The 20651-nt window shown below is 34.5% G+C and overlaps 2 protein-coding genes across 2 annotated transcripts; one reads left to right on the top strand and one right to left on the bottom strand.

Annotated features, from left to right (window-relative positions):
• Positions 1-3: 3 nt before the first annotated feature.
• On the top strand, positions 4-4446 carry LOC131941328 (cilia- and flagella-associated protein 144). The gene is made up of 4 exons (XM_059300541.1): positions 4-169; positions 2715-2774; positions 3151-3254; positions 3809-4446. The coding sequence occupies exons 1-4, from the start codon at positions 37-39 to the stop codon at positions 3926-3928; spliced, it is 417 nt and encodes a 138-aa protein (XP_059156524.1). The 5' UTR covers positions 4-36; the 3' UTR covers positions 3929-4446.
• Positions 4413-11822, bottom strand: LOC131941322 (putative rRNA-processing protein EBP2). The gene is made up of 9 exons (XM_059300528.1): positions 11749-11822; positions 8342-8422; positions 8087-8244; positions 7414-7537; positions 6479-6568; positions 5819-5894; positions 5552-5648; positions 4648-4783; positions 4413-4536 (listed from the first exon to the last, which is right to left on the bottom strand). The coding sequence occupies exons 1-9, from the start codon at positions 11791-11793 to the stop codon at positions 4462-4464; spliced, it is 882 nt and encodes a 293-aa protein (XP_059156511.1). The 5' UTR covers positions 11794-11822; the 3' UTR covers positions 4413-4461.
• Positions 11823-20651: the final 8829 nt, after the last annotated feature.

Genomic DNA, 20651 nt, shown 5'->3' with positions numbered 1-20651 from the left:
TAGCAACCCGAATGCTTCTTGGCGTCAGTATCAAAGATGGCGGCCAAACAGGCAGAGAAAGAGCCAGTGAATCCTGTACATCAGAATAGCATTTTATGTGAAACAATTGCGAAAGAAAACAGATGTCAAAAACTGTACACAAATTATGGAATAAATCCATTCCGGAAAAGTATAACAATTTCACTGTTACAATTACAATACTTCTAATTTTCAAATTTATGTTTTGGCCTAACTAACGGTTACAATACAACGGCCTCTACTCTAGTCTCTACTCTTAGTGTACTCTACTTAGATCTAGTACTTAAATACTTATTACTTAACCACTAGATCTAGTCTCTACTAACTATTAACTATTGAACGGTACTAAAACAAACGGCTAGTTTTAGTTAGAATCTAGATCTAGAATTATCTAGACTAGTAGTAGCCATAGGCGGTTAGCGGTTAGGCCTAAAACAGTAAAAATTACTAAATCGCTAAAAGTAAAAATGTAAAAGAAGTAGGGCCTATACTTAAAACTATAGACTACTATAGTGTAAGTAAGTTATTTAGTTAAGTATTAAGACAAGTAATTTAAGTCAACTTAAGTGAGTAAGTCAAAATTAAGTTATAAAATATAAGTTAAAATTAAGGTACTAGAATCAAGTTAGATGTACTAGCTAGAAAAATTCTAGGCTAGATTGTCACTAGACTCTGGATCTAATTGTACATTAATGAGTATGACAGTTTTCAAATGTCAACTTAGTTAATGTTGACTTGACAGTAAAAATCAACAAAATTTTAATATTTCACAATGAAAAAGTATTTTGTAATTTGTAAGTAGGCCTATGTAAAACTTATAATTATTAGATATAGATTTTTCTAGTACTACTATACTTAATAATACTACTACATAGTCAATTTAGGGTAATCTATCATTTTAGGTATGTAAAATCAACAAGGCTAGCAATGTGAAAAAAAGATGACTCATTATTATCAATTATTATGGCTTTAATACAAGTATATTGTGATATATTTGTGTCAAATATAATCGATAATTGAATAATAAATTTATCAATATACGCCAGAAATTAACTTTAAACAGCAGCGTTTGTGAGCAAGATTTGCTATATAAACAGCTGTCATCTATAAATTAGAGTTGTTACCAAAATAAAATTAAACAAGGTGGCTGCTAAAGTAACTTCTTCTTCTTCGTTCTTAATTTTTAGTGTTGGAGGGGATCGAGCCTTATCTGCCAGAGGGTTTGAACTCGAGACTTTTTCGAATTTATCAACCATGAGCTTTTGCCGACTCGACCACGCCTCTATCACAATTAAGGATACGTGTCAACTGGTTATGCGCCATTGAGGCCATTGACTCCGATTTCAGCCTGCTTTTCTTTTTGGATTTGCTTCCATAGCCTTTGTCCAACCAAGAACAAACTACAAGGCAGCAGTTGTTTGATTTTGGAGTTGTCTCTCCTAGAAGAGTGGCTGTCCCCAGCTAACGAGCCTCATATGCCCGAGGGTTCGAACTCGAGACTTTTTGGTTGAGCAACCATCAGCTTTACCGACTCGACCACGCCGACCCCGCTAAAGTAACTGAGATTGGCTGCATCTGATAAAACATCGCTAATCTTTATTACTTAAAAGTTTTAATACATTTGTTTAAAAACAGGTACATGAATGAAACTTTGAAACATTTTTTAAACTTTCAAAACATAAATCCTCATAAAAATGTGAAATAATTACTCAATATTAATGAGTCACCTTTTTTTTGACATTACTAGCATTGCATACCTAAAATGATAGATTAACCAATTCGGTGGTAATTAATATTATCTTTCTGTACAAATTATTTTTTACTGAAAAAAAAATTCCTTAGTTAGGGTCTGCCTATCATGCCTCAAGAACTGGGTGTGCTGTATGAAAACATTGAGTGTTTTTAATCACTCTCAGCGAGGGTGAGGTAGAAAATTTTAGTGACTGCCCAAGACGAGTGTGTTTGTCTAATGAATGAGTTACTTTTACATTGAATATAATACTTTTTAAAATTAGAATAGGCCTGTAAACATTAAGAATATTTATATATTATCTAATCAGTTTCCCCCCACCCCCCATAAACTAATATTTTTGTATCATAATTTTGATAGTGGGTCAGAGGCGTAGCGAGGGGGGGTACATATGTCCCCGGCAAAATGGGTTGGAAAGACAAATTAAAATCTCATTTTAGCTGCATTTTTGCTTTATAAATATAAAAAAAAAAATATATGAGGGGGGGTGCAAATCTTAAGTTTGAGGGGGGGTACAAATTGAAAATTTGAGGGGGGGGGGGGGTGTTGCAAATCGAAAATTGAAAGGTTGATCCCGAGGGGGCGCCAAATTGAAAGTTTGTTCCCGGTCGCCGGGAAGGGTCGCTACGCCTCTGTTTTACCCAAGTTGTCTCCCTGCATCAGAATCAAATTTAAAATATCCATTAATCAAGCTTGTTGATGATGATAGTATTTGATGCCTTAGATCCTATTGATAAGTGGCTGTTAATGTTGTATTTTTTTTTTACTTTATATTAAATAAGCCACTTACTTCAACTATAAAATATATTATTATTTTTATTTTCATCATGCCTATAATAATAAACTGCATAAATATTGACAGCTTTTGAATAACAAATCATGTTATAAAATCCATTTCAAACTTTTTATCTTTGAGCAAATCTAATTCTGTTACTTTGTATTTCAGTACATGTCATAGCTGGCAAACCAAACTCGATGCATGATACTGCTGAAGGAGAAGAAGATGGTAACCATCTAACAATTGTCAACTAGACTTGCTTATTATTTTTCTGTAATTTTATATCAGTACTGTCTTCTAAACATACATTAGTTGTTTTTTTAAAACGATTTTTTTTCAGTTCACATGACAGCTAAAATATTTTTTAAAATATTTTAATTATGTTAAGTACTGATGTTAAGTAGTTGATGTAAAGATGGTTAAAGATTTTAAAAAGGCATTTGGTGTTGAATTTTAAGAAAATAGAATAGCTTGTTTCCCCTCAGGCAATTATAGAAAAGTAAAAATAAAAAAACATAATCACATATCTGAAAGACTTATTTGTCCTAAATGAAATGTTATTAAAATTTTAATCAGTTTAAACATTGATATTTATTTATTTAAGATCATTTTCGGCAAGTTATCAAAAGGGCAAACCAAGAACCAGTAAAAAAATACGCTTTCCCACAAACAGAATCTCAAGAATATGGCTGGATTAGTCGACCATTGGTGTGTTTTCAAGATTCTCTTTTGTTTATGAAAGTGCTTAATTTCTTAATCCTTGAAAAATAAAATGGGTTTATAGTTAACCAGTGTATCAAGGTCAATTATTTTAACTTAGCTTTACTTTAGACAAGCATAGAATTAGTCGTTTATCCCAAATCTGGGCTTAAGCTTGAAGAATAAAATGACTTTTTTTTTACCTCTGTAGTTTTTATTTTTGAGGAGTCAATTCAATATAAATAGAGAATTTTATAAAAGTCCAGTTAATTGAGAACTTCACATCCCTGCTTGTAACAGTAGAATTTTGACTACTAGCTAAATTAGCTAGCATTCATAATTCTATGGTTAGCTGGCTAAGAAGTCAGCTTAATTTTTCATTAGTTTCCTTACCATCATAATTAGATTTAAATGGTAACCACAGCGCTAGCAAAAAATTTCTTTCATATGCTTAGTCCATAGAGATTAAAATTGACAAACCCTTAATGTTTATATTTCTACAGTAAACAAAAGCCAGATTTGAATATGCAATTAATAATCTTTTATTATTTTTTTATTTACAGATAGAACATGAAAAATCAGACAGACGTTTAAATTTTCATCGTCACTGCTCCAGTATAACAAAGTACATGGACAAGGCATGGAGTCTAAAAGCTGAACCAGAAAAACAACCAGCCAAATGATCACTCTTTAAATGGTGAATAAGGACTAAAAACTAATCTTTTTGTCTACAGAGTGAATATCATCATGAAACAAAATCTTTTGTGTGGACACCTGAGTTGCAATAGTGTACTTTAAAAAACTTACTCTTTGATCAAACACTAGGACATTGAAAAAAATTCATTTTACTTTCACAGTGAAAAATATTGCTCAGGTAAAATAATTATGTCATTGACAACACTTAAGTTGTATTTATAAACACTTTTTAGTGAAATCATTATTGTTTAAAAGGAAAATGTAATTAATGCAAGAATATGCCCAATTTTTCAAATGTTATTTTTTATGTTTTACAAATAAGTCCACATAGTGATTTTACAATGAAATGTGGCTATTTTAAAAAATTTTGTTTTTAATAAAAGGTAAATAAATATAAATTTGTCATTATTATTCTAATAATGAATTGGTTCAGTTATGTGACTGGTGATTCATTGAAGGATAACAAAATCATGTCATAATCGCATTAAAGAAACAACAAAAACTATGCAATGTTAAATGGTTACTTCTTTTTATTCTTAATTGTTTTTCGTTTGTTTTTTCCTGGTCTTTTACTGTTTTTTCCTTGTGGCTTGCTCTGTGAAAAAAATTCAGTTTGAAATCAATTTTACAGAAGCTAGTAGCACGTGGCACGTTTAAATATTAAGATAATTCATTTTTATACATAGTGAAAACCAGTTAATCATACCTTAAAGTTTCTTTTTCCTGGACCTCTTGAAAAGTCTCTAAGATCAGCTGAACTCTCTGCTGTATTGTACTTTGACCTCTTTTTTTGCCCACCAAAGCCAAACTTTTTGTTTTTATACTCTCGCTTTTTGTTAGGCCTATAAAAAAGAAGGGAAATGTATTTTCTAAATGTTTTAAATGCTAGCTTTACATTACTGTAACAATTTGTTGGCTTTGTGATGTTATGAACTACAAACAATATGAATATCTTTGGTGACTAGCAAAAGATTATTTTATTTTAACAGATCCAAAATAGGGAACAGGGCATTTCCCCCCTGTCAATTACCCCCCCTGTCAATTACCCCCCCCCCCCCCCCGCCAAGTAGGACATTACCCCCCCCCCCCCCCCCCCCCCCCAGGACAGGGTTAGGGTTAGGGCTAGGTTTACGGTTAGGGTTAGGTTTAGGACTAGGGTTAGGGTTAGGGCTAGTATTAGGGCTATGGCTAGGGTTAGGGCTAAGGCTAGGGCTAGATTTAGGTTTAGGGCTAGGGTTAGGTTTAGGGCTAGTTAGGGCTAGGATTAGGGCTAGAGTTAGGGCTAGGTTTAGGGTTAGGGTTGTGTCTAGCGTTGGTTTTGGTTTTGTGTGAAGTTTTAGGCTAAGGTGGATGCTTAGGTTTTGGTCTTTTTCTTAAGGTTTGGATTAAAGTAGTGTATAGGTATAGAATTCTAGTTAGAGTTAGGATTCTAACTGGGGGGGGGGGGGGGGGGGGGGTAATTCCCAGGGGGGTAATTGCTCCGGGGGGGGGGGGGGGGGGGGTAAATACGGGGGGGGAAATTTCCAGGGGGGTAATGTCCTGTAGCCTCCAAAACAAGGTAATGGCAAAGAGAAAAATAAATCATTTCAAATTAACTAAAAGATTCTTACTTGAACTGTTGCTTCCCTTGAATTTGTTTTCCTTGGTTTTGTTGCTTAGGTTGCCTCTCAATTGTTTCATCAAAAATATCAAGCTTATCAACTTGTCCTACAAAATAGTTTTGATTAAATTACACAATTGGCCTTGATTCAAGAACTACACCAATCAAAATAGCTTCTTGTCAATACTTTTAATTCAGCTCTTTAAAAAGCACTTAAAGCATTTGTATCAATAAATGTGCTTAAAATGTAAAAACTGCAACAGGAAATAATGCTCACCTTTCCTAAATTTCTTAACAGATTCAAGCATTTCTCTCTTTTCTTTTTGTCTTTTCTGTAATACTTCCACTTGCACCTATAATTGATAATAGGGTGGGGAAATTTTTTTACTTAAAATCATACTGTTACTGTAGATAGAATTATCTAAAAAAAAAATACATTGAATATTATTTTATAACAACCTTCTCTTCTGAAACTTGGGACAAAACTTTTCTCATTTAATCATTTGAGACAAGGACATCAATTGACAAGTAATGCTTGTACTAATAAAAATTTATGGGGCAGGTAGAGTTCATCTGTTTGAATTATCTCTGCATACAGGGAAATAGTAATAAGAGCACTATGTCCAGCCACCGTTGTTTCTTAACATGAATCAGGTACCCATCAGAGCTGGATGAGCTTAGGGACATCCTACATACTTGAGTCCGGGATCCTAACTTAGACCTGCTTAGAAGTCTACCACCTAACTACACAATACCTAGTTTATATTAGGAAGTCTTAATTTTTTTAAAAGTATATTCACATATTCAAGTAGTGCATAAAATGTGGTATACAAAAGCTGCCCATCATTGTGGTATCTGCAAAGGGTTGAGTAACATAGGGTATTTGCACCGGAGAATGAGTTAGGGTTTCAAAATGAATCACCTGTGATGAACTTACCTTTTTACCATATTTTTTCATTTCTCTCAACTTCTTTGCCTTTTCAGATTTTTCCATAGAGATTTTCTTTTCTAACAACTTGGAACGAACCTATTAAATAATAAGTTATTTCATATTAAATGGTTATTTAAATAAGTAGTTGTAATCACATAAAAGCAAAAAATCTAATCTAAATTATTAAAAGTAATTCTCAGACATTAACCATTAATGTCCCGTAACGCCCGCTGCCGCCCGACACCGTTAATGTCCCGTAACGCCCGCTGCCGCCCGCTAACAATACGCATAGAAAAATTAAATTTGTTTCATTAAAATTTGGCCTACAAATCCTAATTTTTAACTAAACAGGAAGTCGGATTGTTTCAGCATCCTTTTCCGGTCTTCTAATTTCAATGGCGCTTTTGAAAGATAAAAAATAATAGTTTCTTTCTATCTCGAAATTTTAGACTCATCTGTCCTATTTTTAGTAGATTTAATATTAAAAATAAAATAAAGTAATGCCTCTAAACGTATCTAGGCATGTATTTTATGAATTATATATCTTAAACATAACCAAATTGATATTTAACTGTTAAATTCGATGCATAGTTGTTTAGACAAAAATAAATAAAGTTGACTACCGAAAATGACCTGTTTTGAATTTTCTCCGACATTTTTTATTTTTATACTGTACTTTTACCGAATATAATATATTCTATTTAATACTGTTGGAAAGCCAGGTTTATTCCCAACATTAAGCAGTAGTTTTTATCTTAATTTTTAATTTCATTTAGACAAAAACAAATATTTTGTGAAACTATTCACTTGATCATACAGAGTTATGCTCCTTACATCGGGCCGTCATGGGTGGAGTTTTGGTAGAATGAATGGGACATTAATGGTTAATTCACTTGCAAACAATATTTTTCAAGCATATATTTAAGAAAATAAAGAATTACTTTTTTCATGTGTTCATCAGATTTTGCCATCTCAGCAAAATAGTCTTCTGGCCTTTTGGTTGGAACAGATAATTTGGCAAGTCGTGCAAGACCCTCTAAAACAGTTGCTTGTGCTTGTCTGTAGCTGTTGATGATTTTTAAATTTAAAATGTACACATATACTTTTATCTTGCCACACAATTTTTAACAAGTAAAACACTAGTTCTACTAGAAAGATTTTCTTAAAGACAATGGCCTAAGGTTGAGCTAACTTAACCCCTTTACCGTGGAAATAAAAAAAAAATTTTTTTTGGAAACTGTGTATTTTTTTTTTCATTATTTGATTTGTTATGTTGTCCTGACAAAATAAAACATCATTTTGAGTGAAAATGAGTTGACATTTAGAATTTATGAGGTAAATATAAAGAAGGTAATTCAAAAGCACAGTACCAACATCACGTGATGACCTATTTTTATCATACGCTGTTGAATTGGCTGATAGATTAGCCTCCCTCTACATTGTTATTGATTTCCAATGCTATTTTCGTATCAAAACGAGTTAACTCGCGACGCACAGCACACAGACGACTTTTTTATCTGAAGACGAGTTAACTCGTGATGTACGGTTAAGCCCAAGATTTTATATGACGAGTTAACTCGTGACACACGGTAAAGGGGTTAATGAAAAACTTACAATTTAAGTTCCCTATTAAAATCATCATTTTGCAGCTGATCACCATCTGTTTCCCCATTGTCAACTGAGGCATCATTTTGTTTGCTAGACAGGACCAATCTTTCAATCCATTTCAAACTGTCCAATGAAAATTCTTTAATTTTGTCCTTTAGCCCCTCCTAAAATAAAAATGCATTATTTTATTATTTCAAAAATCTCTCAATTTAAAGTATTAAAATAAAAATGTAAAACTTAACAAACAAAAAATATAGTCACCTTGTTATTGATGAAATGTTTCTTTTGCTCTTGCACAATAAGTCCTGGTTGAATTTTACCTGCCGCAAGAGCTTCCTGTATCTAAATATACAGAGGTTAAAAGTTTTTTCAGGAAATCATTGTCAAATGTATTGATGGAAATCATTGTATTGTCAAAATGGCAATGCCACTGCTGCAGATTTGAGCTAATTAAAAGTGTATATTTTTGCATTCATCAGAAAAAAATAAGGGTACTTTGCATCATTGGGTTTAAGATAATAACAATGACTGACAGTAGACTGTTCCAAAAATAAGCCTGTAAGATTGTTAGTATAGTAAGTACTAGGTATTTTAGTTTTATGGAATTAGTTAGGGCTGGGCGTTTGGTAGGACCAGGCCACTAGCGGTCAGCTCACATATTATGATGTTATCTAGGCATGGATTCTAATTAACTTAAGTTATAAATAATAAAACCTGCCTAGAATCTAGAAATCTAATAACAGGCCTAACTTAAACTTATACTTTAAGGCAGGGCTTGAGTTTAGGCTAATAACTGGTAATAACTTTACCAGACTTAACCAGCATGTGAACTGTGAATATTTCCTTTTTTATATTTTATTCTTCATCTAGTTTTTTTTTAACAGTACAGTACAGTGTACAAGAGATCTAGATCTAGAATCTAGTCTAGTAGCTAAATTTTTTAGGCTGATGCTAGCCGGAAAAAGATACGCATGCGCAATGGAGAGAAACTTTGACTTGCCATTGCGGCGATGTTTTATGGAGAGTTTGACTTGCCATTGCGGCGATGTTTTCGATGGTACTGCGCATGCGTGTGTTTACAACCGCAGAATCCTAACATGGAAGTTGTTGCCTACCTAACCCTAACCGCTAACCCTAGGGTTGGTCCAACCCTAATCCTATCCCGAACCCTAATCCTATCCCTAACTACTAGTAACTAGTAACTAATCCTATCCCTAACCTTATCCCTAATCCTAACCCTAATTCTAGCCCTAACCCTAGCCATAGGTCACTGCGCAAGGGCAGAGCTATCTTTTGCCGACTAAGTCAAGTAAGTGGAGACGGGGAGAAAAATCTTCTTCCAAGTAGTCAATTCGAATTTTTTATGCCATTTGGGTAGGCCTATTGGGAAATTTTTCCTAATTATCATAGAATGATAAAATGGACCCAGATTAATCCTATAATATACCCCATTGATAAAAATATCAAATTTATCATTCTAGGCCTAATAGTTTTTTTTGTATGAATTTTCAAAGTTATGTGTTTAACTTGTTATGTTTCATTGTAACCTGCATTCCAGACGTGTGATTGGCTTTAAACTTGCATACCAATGTTGCTATTAAAGATATAATGATAAAACTTTGCACATTTGTACTCAATGATATAGGCAATAGAAGTCTACAAATAAAATAAAAATTAGAAAAGAGGTAACTAGAAATAATGAAGTTAAATTAAGGGGTGTGGCACTGTTCTATAGTGACTGCCATAAGAGGATTTCCAGACTGCACAGCTAGGTTGCTATTCCATATACCATCATGAAACTTTATATATTAGGACTAGAGCATGTAAAAAATACAATCATGCAAGTAAAATAAACATAGCTAGAGGAAAACTATAAATAGTGAACTTGAATATGGTACAGCGCAATTAGACTATGATGATTAACTACAGGCTAATATGTTACACTTCTTTGTTGCTACTATAAAAATAAAGATTAAACTTTACATATTGATTCTGGTGTTAGTAATAAGAATGCTAGTATACATATTGTACAGGTAATGTATAGAGTTAGAACTTACAAGTCAAATACAGCACAATATGATCAAGATACTTAACGATTTGCCATAAACATTGGATTTGTGTCCGTGTATAACATGGTAAAAATGTTATTATTAATTTAGAAAATTTTGGTTCTTGTAATGTTTCTGATGAAAAGTGTTGAGGTGTGCTAAAACTCAAAGATTGACATTTCACAGTATTCTTATTTATAAAATGTTTAGTGAAGTTGACGTATCCTTTGATAAATTCTTAAATGACATTAATTAAAGTGTTCATGTTTTCTTTCTATTATAGTTGCCTTTAACTAAAACTGTAATGCCGTGCAGCTTATAAAATTGGGCATTATTATTTTTAATTTAGGCCCTTTATAGTACTTTATAGATCTAGATACTACAAATAGGCCTGTCAGTATTTACATTAAGGCCTAATAGTTTATATATATATATATAGGCCTATATTATTACACATCTCTAGACCCATTATTGTTTTAGTGTTTTCATTTCCATTTAGATCTAGATCTAGATTCTATTTTTTTAAAACTGTTTACAATAAATATACATTTTTTTCTACTTAAAAATGCCTTTATAATCTATTTATCTGCAATTCGTTAATGCTAGTTTGCTAGATCTAGTTAACCTGGTATTAAGAAGGTTAATAAAAATCTGGCTAATTTAAAATTTTATAATTTATTTAGGCAGCAATTAGGCCTAATTACATTCTTTCCATTTTTAATCTAATAATTTAGATCTACATTATATTTATTTTAAAGCCCATTTTATTGTAACAGTCCATTTAAAAACAAACAGCTATTAAAAAACATCGTATGCGCATATCTATTAATATCTCGTAGCCCGGCCGCCATTATGAAATTACGCATGCTTTCTCGTTCCTACCCCTACGAGTTTTATCGCGCTACTCCTCATTGGCCCGTGCTTAAAAACCCTTCAAATCGACATTTCTATTTATCCAAATGGTTGGCATGCTATTTAAGCCTATTTTCATGCAACTTAAAGGATTATTTATATCTGAAATTTAGTTGTCAATGCGCCAGTTCGGTAGCGTCGGCATTTCGACAAATATTTGCTATTATCGGTGATCGCTTTCGGTATCGGACAATGTAAAACGGGAGCTAATTCATTTATTAGTATGTATAAAAGATGAAATTCAACTCAAATATTCACATCGAATACATTTTATTCTTCGATTCCGATGGCGAGAATTAACATGTTAAAAAATGGCGAATTTCAACAAGTACGATGAAAAAGTCAGGATGCGGTCGTACCGAATCGAAACAGCGGAAGTCGAAATGCCTACCATTTGGGGCATTTATCAGACACTGGTATAACAAACACACCTATCTAGATATTTTTAAAAGTTAGTTAAATTTGAATTAGAGTCTAGTTCAGTCAGTAACAAAACAATCTTCCAGTTACAAAACAGACTAAAAGTGCAAAAACAATAAAAACTAAATTAAAATTACTAAATTACTAAATCTGCCGACCAGCACGGCCAGACGGACATATGATTTTGTGACCTAAGAGAAAACAATTGTTCAGCTAGACTTATTTTACAATTTGCATTACTGTTAAAAGCTTTTAAATCTCAATTAATGTTTATTTTACAATAATTACCTCCTCGATGTCCGAATCTGATTCATTTTCGTCCATGTTCATCATTCTCCTCGTGTTGTTGTATTTACAGATCCTGCTTTTTAACTAACTATAGACTGCTTATTTCGTTTTCGCACAATTTAAAATACATCACATTACGTCTTACTATTTTTACTTTCTCGTATATACGAAGTATAGAGAAAGTCTTGTAATCGTGCAAAAAAAAAATCGAGATTTTTACAAATCTCGACGTTTTACACCTCACTGATACGGAAAAACATAATTTTGCAATCTTGTCCGTATGTCTGTGTGTCTGTCTGTGTGTCTGTCTGTCTGTCTGTCCGTGTGTAAACACGATAACTTGAGTACCGTTACAGCTAGGTTGATGAAATTTCATATATAAGTATTTTATCAAAATCGTAGATCCGTATCAACTTTTGAGCGATTTCCGATAACCGGAAGTGGTACTTTTCCTACTTTGAATTTTTCAAAAGCCTATAACTTGAGTACTATTTCAGATAGATAAATGAAATTTTACATGTAAGTAAAAGATCTAATTTTCTACCTTCTGTAAAATTTTGAGTAATTTCCGTTGACCGGAAGTAGTAATTTACGCTACTTCCGATTTCTCAAAAAACTAATGTAAATTTTTAAAGTACTAATAATATTACGCACTATTATGCACTTTTTTATTTAGCGTTCACTCGGTGTGCAATCCTTTTGTCTACGAGATTTTATTCTATTTTTAAAACTTTAAGTATTTAAAATGGATTAAAAATCATGTCTATAGCACGAGTTCCCATCCCCTGTTATTTTATATAAAAATATTCGAGAAAGTTTAGGGGAGATCACTCCCGGTTTATTAGAAGATGTATTGTGTAAAACAGTTATTTTTTAAGAAAAGTCTTCTTGTTTTTACTGCCAGAATCTCGAGTATATCCATAAAAACTGAAAAAATCTTTTTTGAAATATACCGAAAAAAGCCCCCCACCCCTATAAAAAATCTCACCCCCTATACACACACACACACACACACACACACGTCTTTATAAGTAGATTGTCTCCCTAAATTTTTAATCAAACCATTTAACCTATTTCATTGCAAAGTGTATCCATCTTGAGACAACAAATCACACACAAAATTATTTTTTTCAAGCCTTTTATCATCATCTTTTCCTTTTTGCGCCCGAGACACATGGGGCTTCCACAGAAAGCTCCCTTAGTCGGGACTGATATAATAGTCTTTAAAAAACGTCTCTATCTCATTTATGCTCCGCCAAAAATTGTGAAAAGGATAACGTTATATCTGGCGAGCCTATCAAAAGTATTTAAACACGGAGGTTTGTTATGAGTGATTGTTTTCCGAGGTTGTTTTATTCTTATGATGTTTTTTTTTTGTTTTTTTTTTATCCCTTTATAAATTTATAATTCTGAATACGCCCCTTTTATATAGCTGTGTCATTCTATGGTATGACTTATTTTAATTATAATTAAGAAAAGCAATGGCTTTTTAATTTGCTTAGTAAAAAAAACTATTTAAATGAGCTTTTTGGGCACCCCTATTAGACTTTTCAATGAGGAGCAATACGTCTTGAAAGTGGTTTGAAGATTTGCCAATCTTTCTCGCAGCAGCTCATGTAGTGGTTACTATAGAACAGTCACTGCTGTCGTAGATTTTTTTTTTTTTTTTTTTACAAAACCACTATTTTATCAAGGTACAAAAAAAAAAAAAATTATTTTGGTTTTTGGGTCGGGTTTTGCCCCCCCCCCCCCCCCAACGGCATCTGTCCGCTTAATAAATGATGAATTATACAGTACTTCTTACTTTTAAATAAAAATTTTATTTGGCTATGCGCAAGTCGCTGACTGGTATAATATTACAGAGAAGTAGTTGGGGTATTTTTCTTTGTAATTAAAAAGACGCTGAAGTTTAATACACACACATCAATTAGTAAATTAAAATGTCGTCGAAGCAATGATTATGAGGGGGCTTATGGCACTTATGCAATGTCAGTCAAATTGGAGGGTGTGTGTGTGTTGTTGTTTTTTTTTTTTGTGGTACGACAAAGAAAGAATGCAATTTTAAATTTAAAAAAAACACTATGCACAATGCTTCATTTTTAAATTTTGTATAAGAATATTATTATTTAAATGTTTTGTCGCTTTTAGTTGTTGTTATTTGTTTTTTTTAACTATCAGTCAAGTAGCCTATCTGATTTAGTGTGGGACGGCTAAAGTGGATATCCTTAACTTAATTACGTTCACACACAACACACTCACACACATAGCCTATCCAACACTATTCTCAACCAGTGGCGTAGCGAGGTCGGGTGTCACCCGGTGCGGCACTTAATGGTGTCACCCCCCCCCCCCCACCCCAGAGGCATAGAGACCCTTCCCAGGGACAAACTTTCAAATTTTCGATTTGCACCCCCCCCCCCTCGAGTTTTTCTCTATGTATTTTGCTATTTTTTGCCTTGGTGTCACCCCCATAAATGGTGTCACCCGGTGCGGTCCGCACCCCCCGCCCCCCCCCCCCCTCGCTACGCCCCTGTTCTCAACAACAAACGTTTTGAGACTCTCATCAAAGATTGATATAGAATGAGGCTTTTGTCGTGTTTGGTGACAATATAGTGACTGAGACTGGGGACTGAGCGCTTGATTACAGAGACTGCGAACTGCGAATGTCTTCATCAAGCAAAAATCGTTAGGTTTTTAAGACTCGCGGACACCGTTGCAGTTTTACTAGCGATCCGGACAAAAGTGTGACAAGAAATAAAGCCGACATTAAAAAGCCGACTGGACGTAAAGCCAACAAGTTTCATAAAACGGGCTGACGCAATACTTTGATTTGATCAATGCGTTAGCAGTCGTATATTTTTTAGACGCTTGACCTTGTTTTCTAAAAGTGAGTTATTTAAATGTATATATTTATTGAATCATGATTGTCGGGGAGCGGATTTGTACATACTACCGCCCAAACACCATAGGGCTTTTTGTAATAAGAAGTAAAACATACATTGGCGACCGCCCAGGTGTCAGGGACAATCTATGGAGCCACCAGTTACACTACCACAGGGACGCCGGTTACGTCCACAGGTTCGGTTTAATCATCGAATGTTGTGTGCTACCGTGATCCTATTATAGAATGCTCTTTAAAACGAACGTCGGCGCCATAATGACCAGAAATCTCCTACAATCAATCACTCAGGACAGCCCTAGAAAAGCTAAGCAATATCAGCAGCATGACAGTGCTGCAGTGGATCCTGGTACACACCCTAAACAAGGAAATGAGACCTCGGACTAGCTTGGAAAAAATGGGGTAAAGAAAAAAAAACAGTAAATCAAAATAATAATAAAAAGCAAACAATCCCAGATTTGGTCTGAAACACGCCCAATTACACAAAAGACAACGGATTTTACAAATTAATACGCCAAAGATAAAACATAATATTCATGCTCAGAGCATGCCATAATAGACTGAAACAGCACGTTTAAAAACTAAAAGTTGGCCCAGATAATAATTTGCCCTTGCGCGGCATGGCCCCGATCAATGTTTCTTCCAGACTTTTTTCTCCGGGGGAGCACTTGGAATTTTCGGGGGGGGGGGGGGGGGCGGAGGACACTGGTAAAATTATTTTCTATATAAATTCTATTTCGTTCGGTGGGGGGGGGGGGGTGGAACTATAATTTCCGGGGGGGGGGGGGCACTGGTAAAAGTATATATTTATAAATTCTATTTCGTTCTCGAGGGGGGTCGGGGAGGTAGACGTTTTTTTTTTTGGGGGGGGGGGGGGAGCGAAGAGATGCCTGGAAGAAACACTGGCCTTCGGTGAACGTAGAGCACGTCCTACAGGACTGCTGTTTGTACAATAAGGCACAGCACCCAACTTAGAGATAAACTGTATGGGGTGCCCGCATATCTGTAGACCACAGTCCAGTTCATTCACAAAGTGGGAATAGTTGTCTAAATCCTACGACATAAATATAATCAAGAACGAAGAAGCAGAAAGAAGGTCAAGTCATTCAGTTTATGAAATAAAGACAGTCAGCATTGAATTAGCTGAACCTATATCGATATCCATTAGTAGGGCCTCACACTTCGCGACTTAAGTTCTTCGTGGCTTTTGTGATATATCCTGGTTATATCATGGTTTTTCTGTCTATGTACTGGGAAAGATACACTTGAACCAAAAATATATAATTTGACAAGATTTGAACGAGGGAAGGTCATATTTGACTCGACAACTATGTCTGAAAAACTAAAAGTTTTGCGACCAGCAAGGTTATACTAATAGCTTTGCTAAACATATTTTTAAAAATACCATTTGGTACTTTTTAAAAGTCAGTGATACTATTTGTGATAGATTGACGAGGAGCCACATTTGTGTTAACAGCCTTTTATTTACAGACAGCCATGATGCAAAGAGAGAGGAAGGAAGTGGCGAGAGAGAACTATTTATAGATAACAACATGTAAGGGACATCACTCAAGATAACAATATAAATATAATACTAATACAGAGAGTGAGTTCCCTTGACCTCACAATTAACTCAATCTATTACATCCCTTTACCCTTAGAACACAATAACACATCTCTCAATAGAACAATTGATAGTATCCTAAAATCACCAATTATATTGTAACATGAACACTATGGTAGATTACATCCTTACAAACAATGCACAATATGCCACAACATAATCAAAATACAAAACAATAATGTCAAAGTCCTTTTGACCTTTAGAATCATAGGTCTAACTTATTTGGGACTTTGATTGTCCTGCTTGACCTTCTCAGTGGCTTCTGATTTGGTGACTCAAGATTCTGACCATTTGGATTCTCTATCTCAGGAGGTCTAGGATTTAAATCATTAACTCCAGAATTTACATTTTCTGACTCCAGACAACTTGGTTCACTCATATCAACAGAACTTGGTTGTGGAACAAACTGAGTTGGTGTGAACTGTTCAGATTTGGTGGGATTGATAGATTCACACTTATTATCTGCACAAGTTATTTTTAACTTTATAAGACACAGGTCCTGTACATTGAACAATTTGACCTGGTATCCATTTTTCCTTTCTCCCATAATTTCTTAGATACACATTCTTATTAACACCAAATTCTCTTTCAATGCATGAGTTGTCATGATTTAATGGAACTATTTTTGAATTGGCATCTGAAAGTATTAAATGGCAAAAAATCTTTTTTTTTTTTCTTTTGATGTTACCCTTTTAGTTTCTGTAAGTGCTAATGATGTTAGCAAAGTTGTTTGATGATCACATTCCTTCTTACTAATGTATTCTCTTTAAAACATTTGAAATTGCCATATCACCATAATCATTTATTAAGTTACAAATACTTTGTTTAGGCAACTCTGACTGATAATGGACTGCATCTTCTCCATCTTTTATATTATCTTCACAAAGGGTTTTAATTTCTTATTTTATATGGCCTTAAGTCATCATTCACAGACTCTTCAGGCCAACCATTCTTACAGTACTCATATACTTTTATTAAGCACTCATCTGTTTGTGTTTCTCTTTTAATATCATTCACATTTATATTGGAGTTATCCATGATAGTGAAGAGAACAAATACATCTTCTGGTACATAGCTCAGGCTTTGGTTTTTTAAAGGTAATCTACTAAGACTATCTGCACTATTCTCAGATCCAGGTTTGTATCTCAATTCATAATTGTATGCAGTTAGTGTGATAGCCCATCTTTGAATTCTTGGAGAGGCATGCTCAGGTAGGGTTTTGTTTTCTCCAAATAAACCTAGCAATGGTTTATGATCTGTAAAGATGGTGAACTTCCTACCAAACAGAAACTTATGAAATTTCTTAACACCAAAAATGATGCCTAAGCCTTCCCTATCTAACTGAGAATAATTTTTCTCAGCCTGGTTCAAAGATCTACTGGCAAAAGCAATGGGTCTGTCACCCTTCTCATCCATGTGGGACAAGACTGCTCCTACACCATCTGGTGAAGCATCACATGTTAATATAAGTCTTTTCCCTGGGTCATAGTGAGTTAGTAAGGTGTCAGAAGACAAAGCCTCTTTTGCTGTATTAAAAGCAGCTTCTTGTTGTTTACCCCAGTGCCAAGTTGCATTTTTCTGTAGCAGCTTGTACAGTGGTGATAGTTTACCAGACAGATTTCCTATGAACTTTGCATAGTAATTTATCAAGCCCAAAAAAGCTCTTAGTTGTTGGGTATTTTCAGGTTTGGGTGCTTCTTTAATGGCTTTTGTTTTCTCAGGTTGAGGTCTGATGCCTTGCTTGCTTAATATATAACCAAGAAAACTAATTTCTGTCAGCATGAATTGACATTTATCTTTGTTTATCTTTAAACCTTTTTCACCAACAATTTTCAAGACTTTATCAAGTGTTTTAAGATGTTCAGTGTCATTCTTACCAGTTATGTACACATTGTCAAAGTACACACAAACATTTGGAATGTCCTTAAAAATACTGTCCATGACAGCTTGGAAAATTCCAGGGCTAGATGATATGCCAAAACATAGTCTTTCATATTGGTAGAGTCCTTTATGTGTGTTTATTGTCGTATAGACTTTTGAATCTGGATGCAGTTCTAGTTGAGTGTAAGCATGACTAAAGTCTAATTCAGTGAATTTGTCTCCTCCTGCCAAATTCAAAGAAATTTCCTCAATGTTAGGTATAGGGTACCTATTTAGCTCTATTTGCTTATTCAGTGTAGCTTTGTAATCTCCACAAATTCTTATAGAACCATCCTTCTTTAACACTGGCACAATGGGTGTCGCCCAATCGGAATAGTCTACCTTCTTTATAATGCCATTAGATTCCAATCTACTTAGCTCATTTTCAATTTTATTCCTCATTGCATAAGGTGGAACTCTAGCCTTGCAGTATCTTGGATTTGTGTCTTTAATGCTTAACTTCACTGTTCTATCATTTAGTAAACCTGAATTACCAAAAACACATTTATTTTCAGATATAACTTTATCTAGTGAAGTAAGACTAGATTCTTTTACATTCTTCAATGAACAAATACTCTCCCAATTTAACTTAAGATCACTTAACCAGTTCCTACCTAGTAATGGCGGTCCATTTCCTTCAACCACAAGAAGAGGAAGTTTAACACTTTGACCATTATAACTTACATGAACCATACACTCTCCTATTACCGGAACATTGTCACCAGTGTATGTTGTTAGACACTTGTGACACGGCTGTAGAGACACTGATCCTCCTGTGACAGCGTCAAAATCTTTCTTTGTTATGACTGTTAGAGATGCTCCAGTGTCAAGTTGGAAGCTGATGCTCTTACCGTTGATATTAACTTGTACATTGATGGGAGCATGACTTATTGATTTAACAGAGAACAGGTTGAAATCCGGCTGCAAATCAATTTGAGCATTTTCACAGGTAGAGTGGTTCATTGGTTGGGTTAGGTAGTCTTGGTGAGAGTTAACATAGTGCTGCCTTTGGTTGCGGTACTGTCTTGACTGGCTAGATTTAGCAACAGACGAAGACTTTGCAAAGCAGGCCTTGGCAATGTGACCTTGCTTACCGCACTTATAACAAGTTGCAGACTTGAACTTGCACCGATGAGATGCATGGGGACCTTTGCATCGATGACATTTTTGATAATTATTACTAGATTTAGATCTAGGATTTGAACGAGCAGGCTGTTTAGCATAAGTTGGAATGCTCTGATGGGGTTGATGTTTGTTGACTAACCTGCTGTTTACTGCATGGATCCCTGAAGGCGTTAGAGATTTCGCCGCATCTGATGACTGCTGGATTGAAGTTGCAAGTTGTATTGCTTTTTCTAATGTTAGATCTGACTCGAGCAGCAACTTTCTTTGAATATCAGGGCTGTTTACACCTGTCACAAACTTTTCACATAATCTGTCAGACAGCGTGTCTCCGAATTCACAAAATTCACTTAAATGACGTAAAGCAGCAACATATTCTGATATTGACTCGTTTGGTTGACGAGTCCTACTGTCAAATCTAGCTCGACATAGAAACTTTGATGGTACAGGCGCATGGTGGTCTGTTAGCAATTTGCTCAGCTCGTTAAAGCTCTTGGTAGTTAGACTAGCTGGTGCGCATAAGTCTTTTAGTAGCCTAAATTGTTGAGGCCCTATGACTGTTAACAAAATAGCTCTCTTTTTGGCTTCTATCGTCACGTTGTTTGCTTCAAGGTAAAAGCTTAACCTATCTAGGTAATCCTGAATGATTTCATCATTCGAATCAAATTGCTTTATTTGGCCATACAGCGCCATTATTCTAGAAATAATTAGCTAATAAGCTCTAGCAAACCTCTTTTTTGCGTAAGTAGGTGCTCTTTCTAGTAGATGTTTATCCTTCGTCGCCAAAATGTTATAGATTGACGAGGAGCCACATTGGTGTTAACAGTCTTTATTTACAGACAGCCATGATGCAAAGAGAGAGGAAGGAAGTGGCGAGAGAGAACTATTTATAGATAACAACATGTAAGGGACATCACTCAAGATAACAATATAAATATAATACTAATACAGAGAGTGAGTTCCCTTGACCTCACAATTAACTCAATCTATTACACTATTTGGACCTCTGTGCGGGTAATTGGTACCGCTGCGTTTTGTATTTTTTGGGGTCTAATTACTGTGCTCTTCTTGTTTGTAATTACACATCAAAATCACTATTTTTGGATGTAGTTTACAATAAAGATTGCCTTTAAGTAAAAATAAACTGTTTCTAGCTTGGAGCTTTTTAAAATTATTTTTTCCTTTAGGGGTACAAATTACCCACTTTCCACTTATCTTTTACCTCTTTTCATCTCCGTCTCCAGTCTACTAGGACCCAACTTTATATATATATATATATATATATATATATATATATATATATATATATATATATATATATATATATATATATATATA

Source organism: Physella acuta, unplaced genomic scaffold (genome assembly GCF_028476545.2).
Source record: "Physella acuta isolate Inbredline_101_S28 unplaced genomic scaffold, ASM2847654v3 ptg000028l, whole genome shotgun sequence".
NCBI lineage: Eukaryota > Metazoa > Mollusca > Gastropoda > Physidae > Physella > Physella acuta.
Note: the sequence above shows the minus strand (reverse complement) of the source record. Positions and strands in the feature narration are given on the sequence as shown.

Coding starts and splice junctions, on each gene's coding strand:
- LOC131941328 (XM_059300541.1), top strand. CDS start 37: ATGGCGGCCAAACAGGCAGAGAAAGAGCCAGTGAATCCTGTACATCAG. Junction 170..2,714: donor AATAAATCCATTCCGGAAAA/GTATAACAATTT, acceptor TTTGTATTTCAG/TACATGTCATAGCTGGCAAA. Junction 3,255..3,808: donor GCTGGATTAGTCGACCATTG/GTGTGTTTTCAA, acceptor TTTTATTTACAG/ATAGAACATGAAAAATCAGA.
- LOC131941322 (XM_059300528.1), bottom strand. CDS start 11,793: ATGATGAACATGGACGAAAATGAATCAGATTCGGACATCGAGGAG. Junction 8,245..8,341: donor AACATTTCATCAATAACAAG/GTGACTATATTT, acceptor TTTTTATTTTAG/GAGGGGCTAAAGGACAAAAT. Junction 5,895..6,478: donor TGAAAAAATATGGTAAAAAG/GTAAGTTCATCA, acceptor TATCAATTATAG/GTGCAAGTGGAAGTATTACA.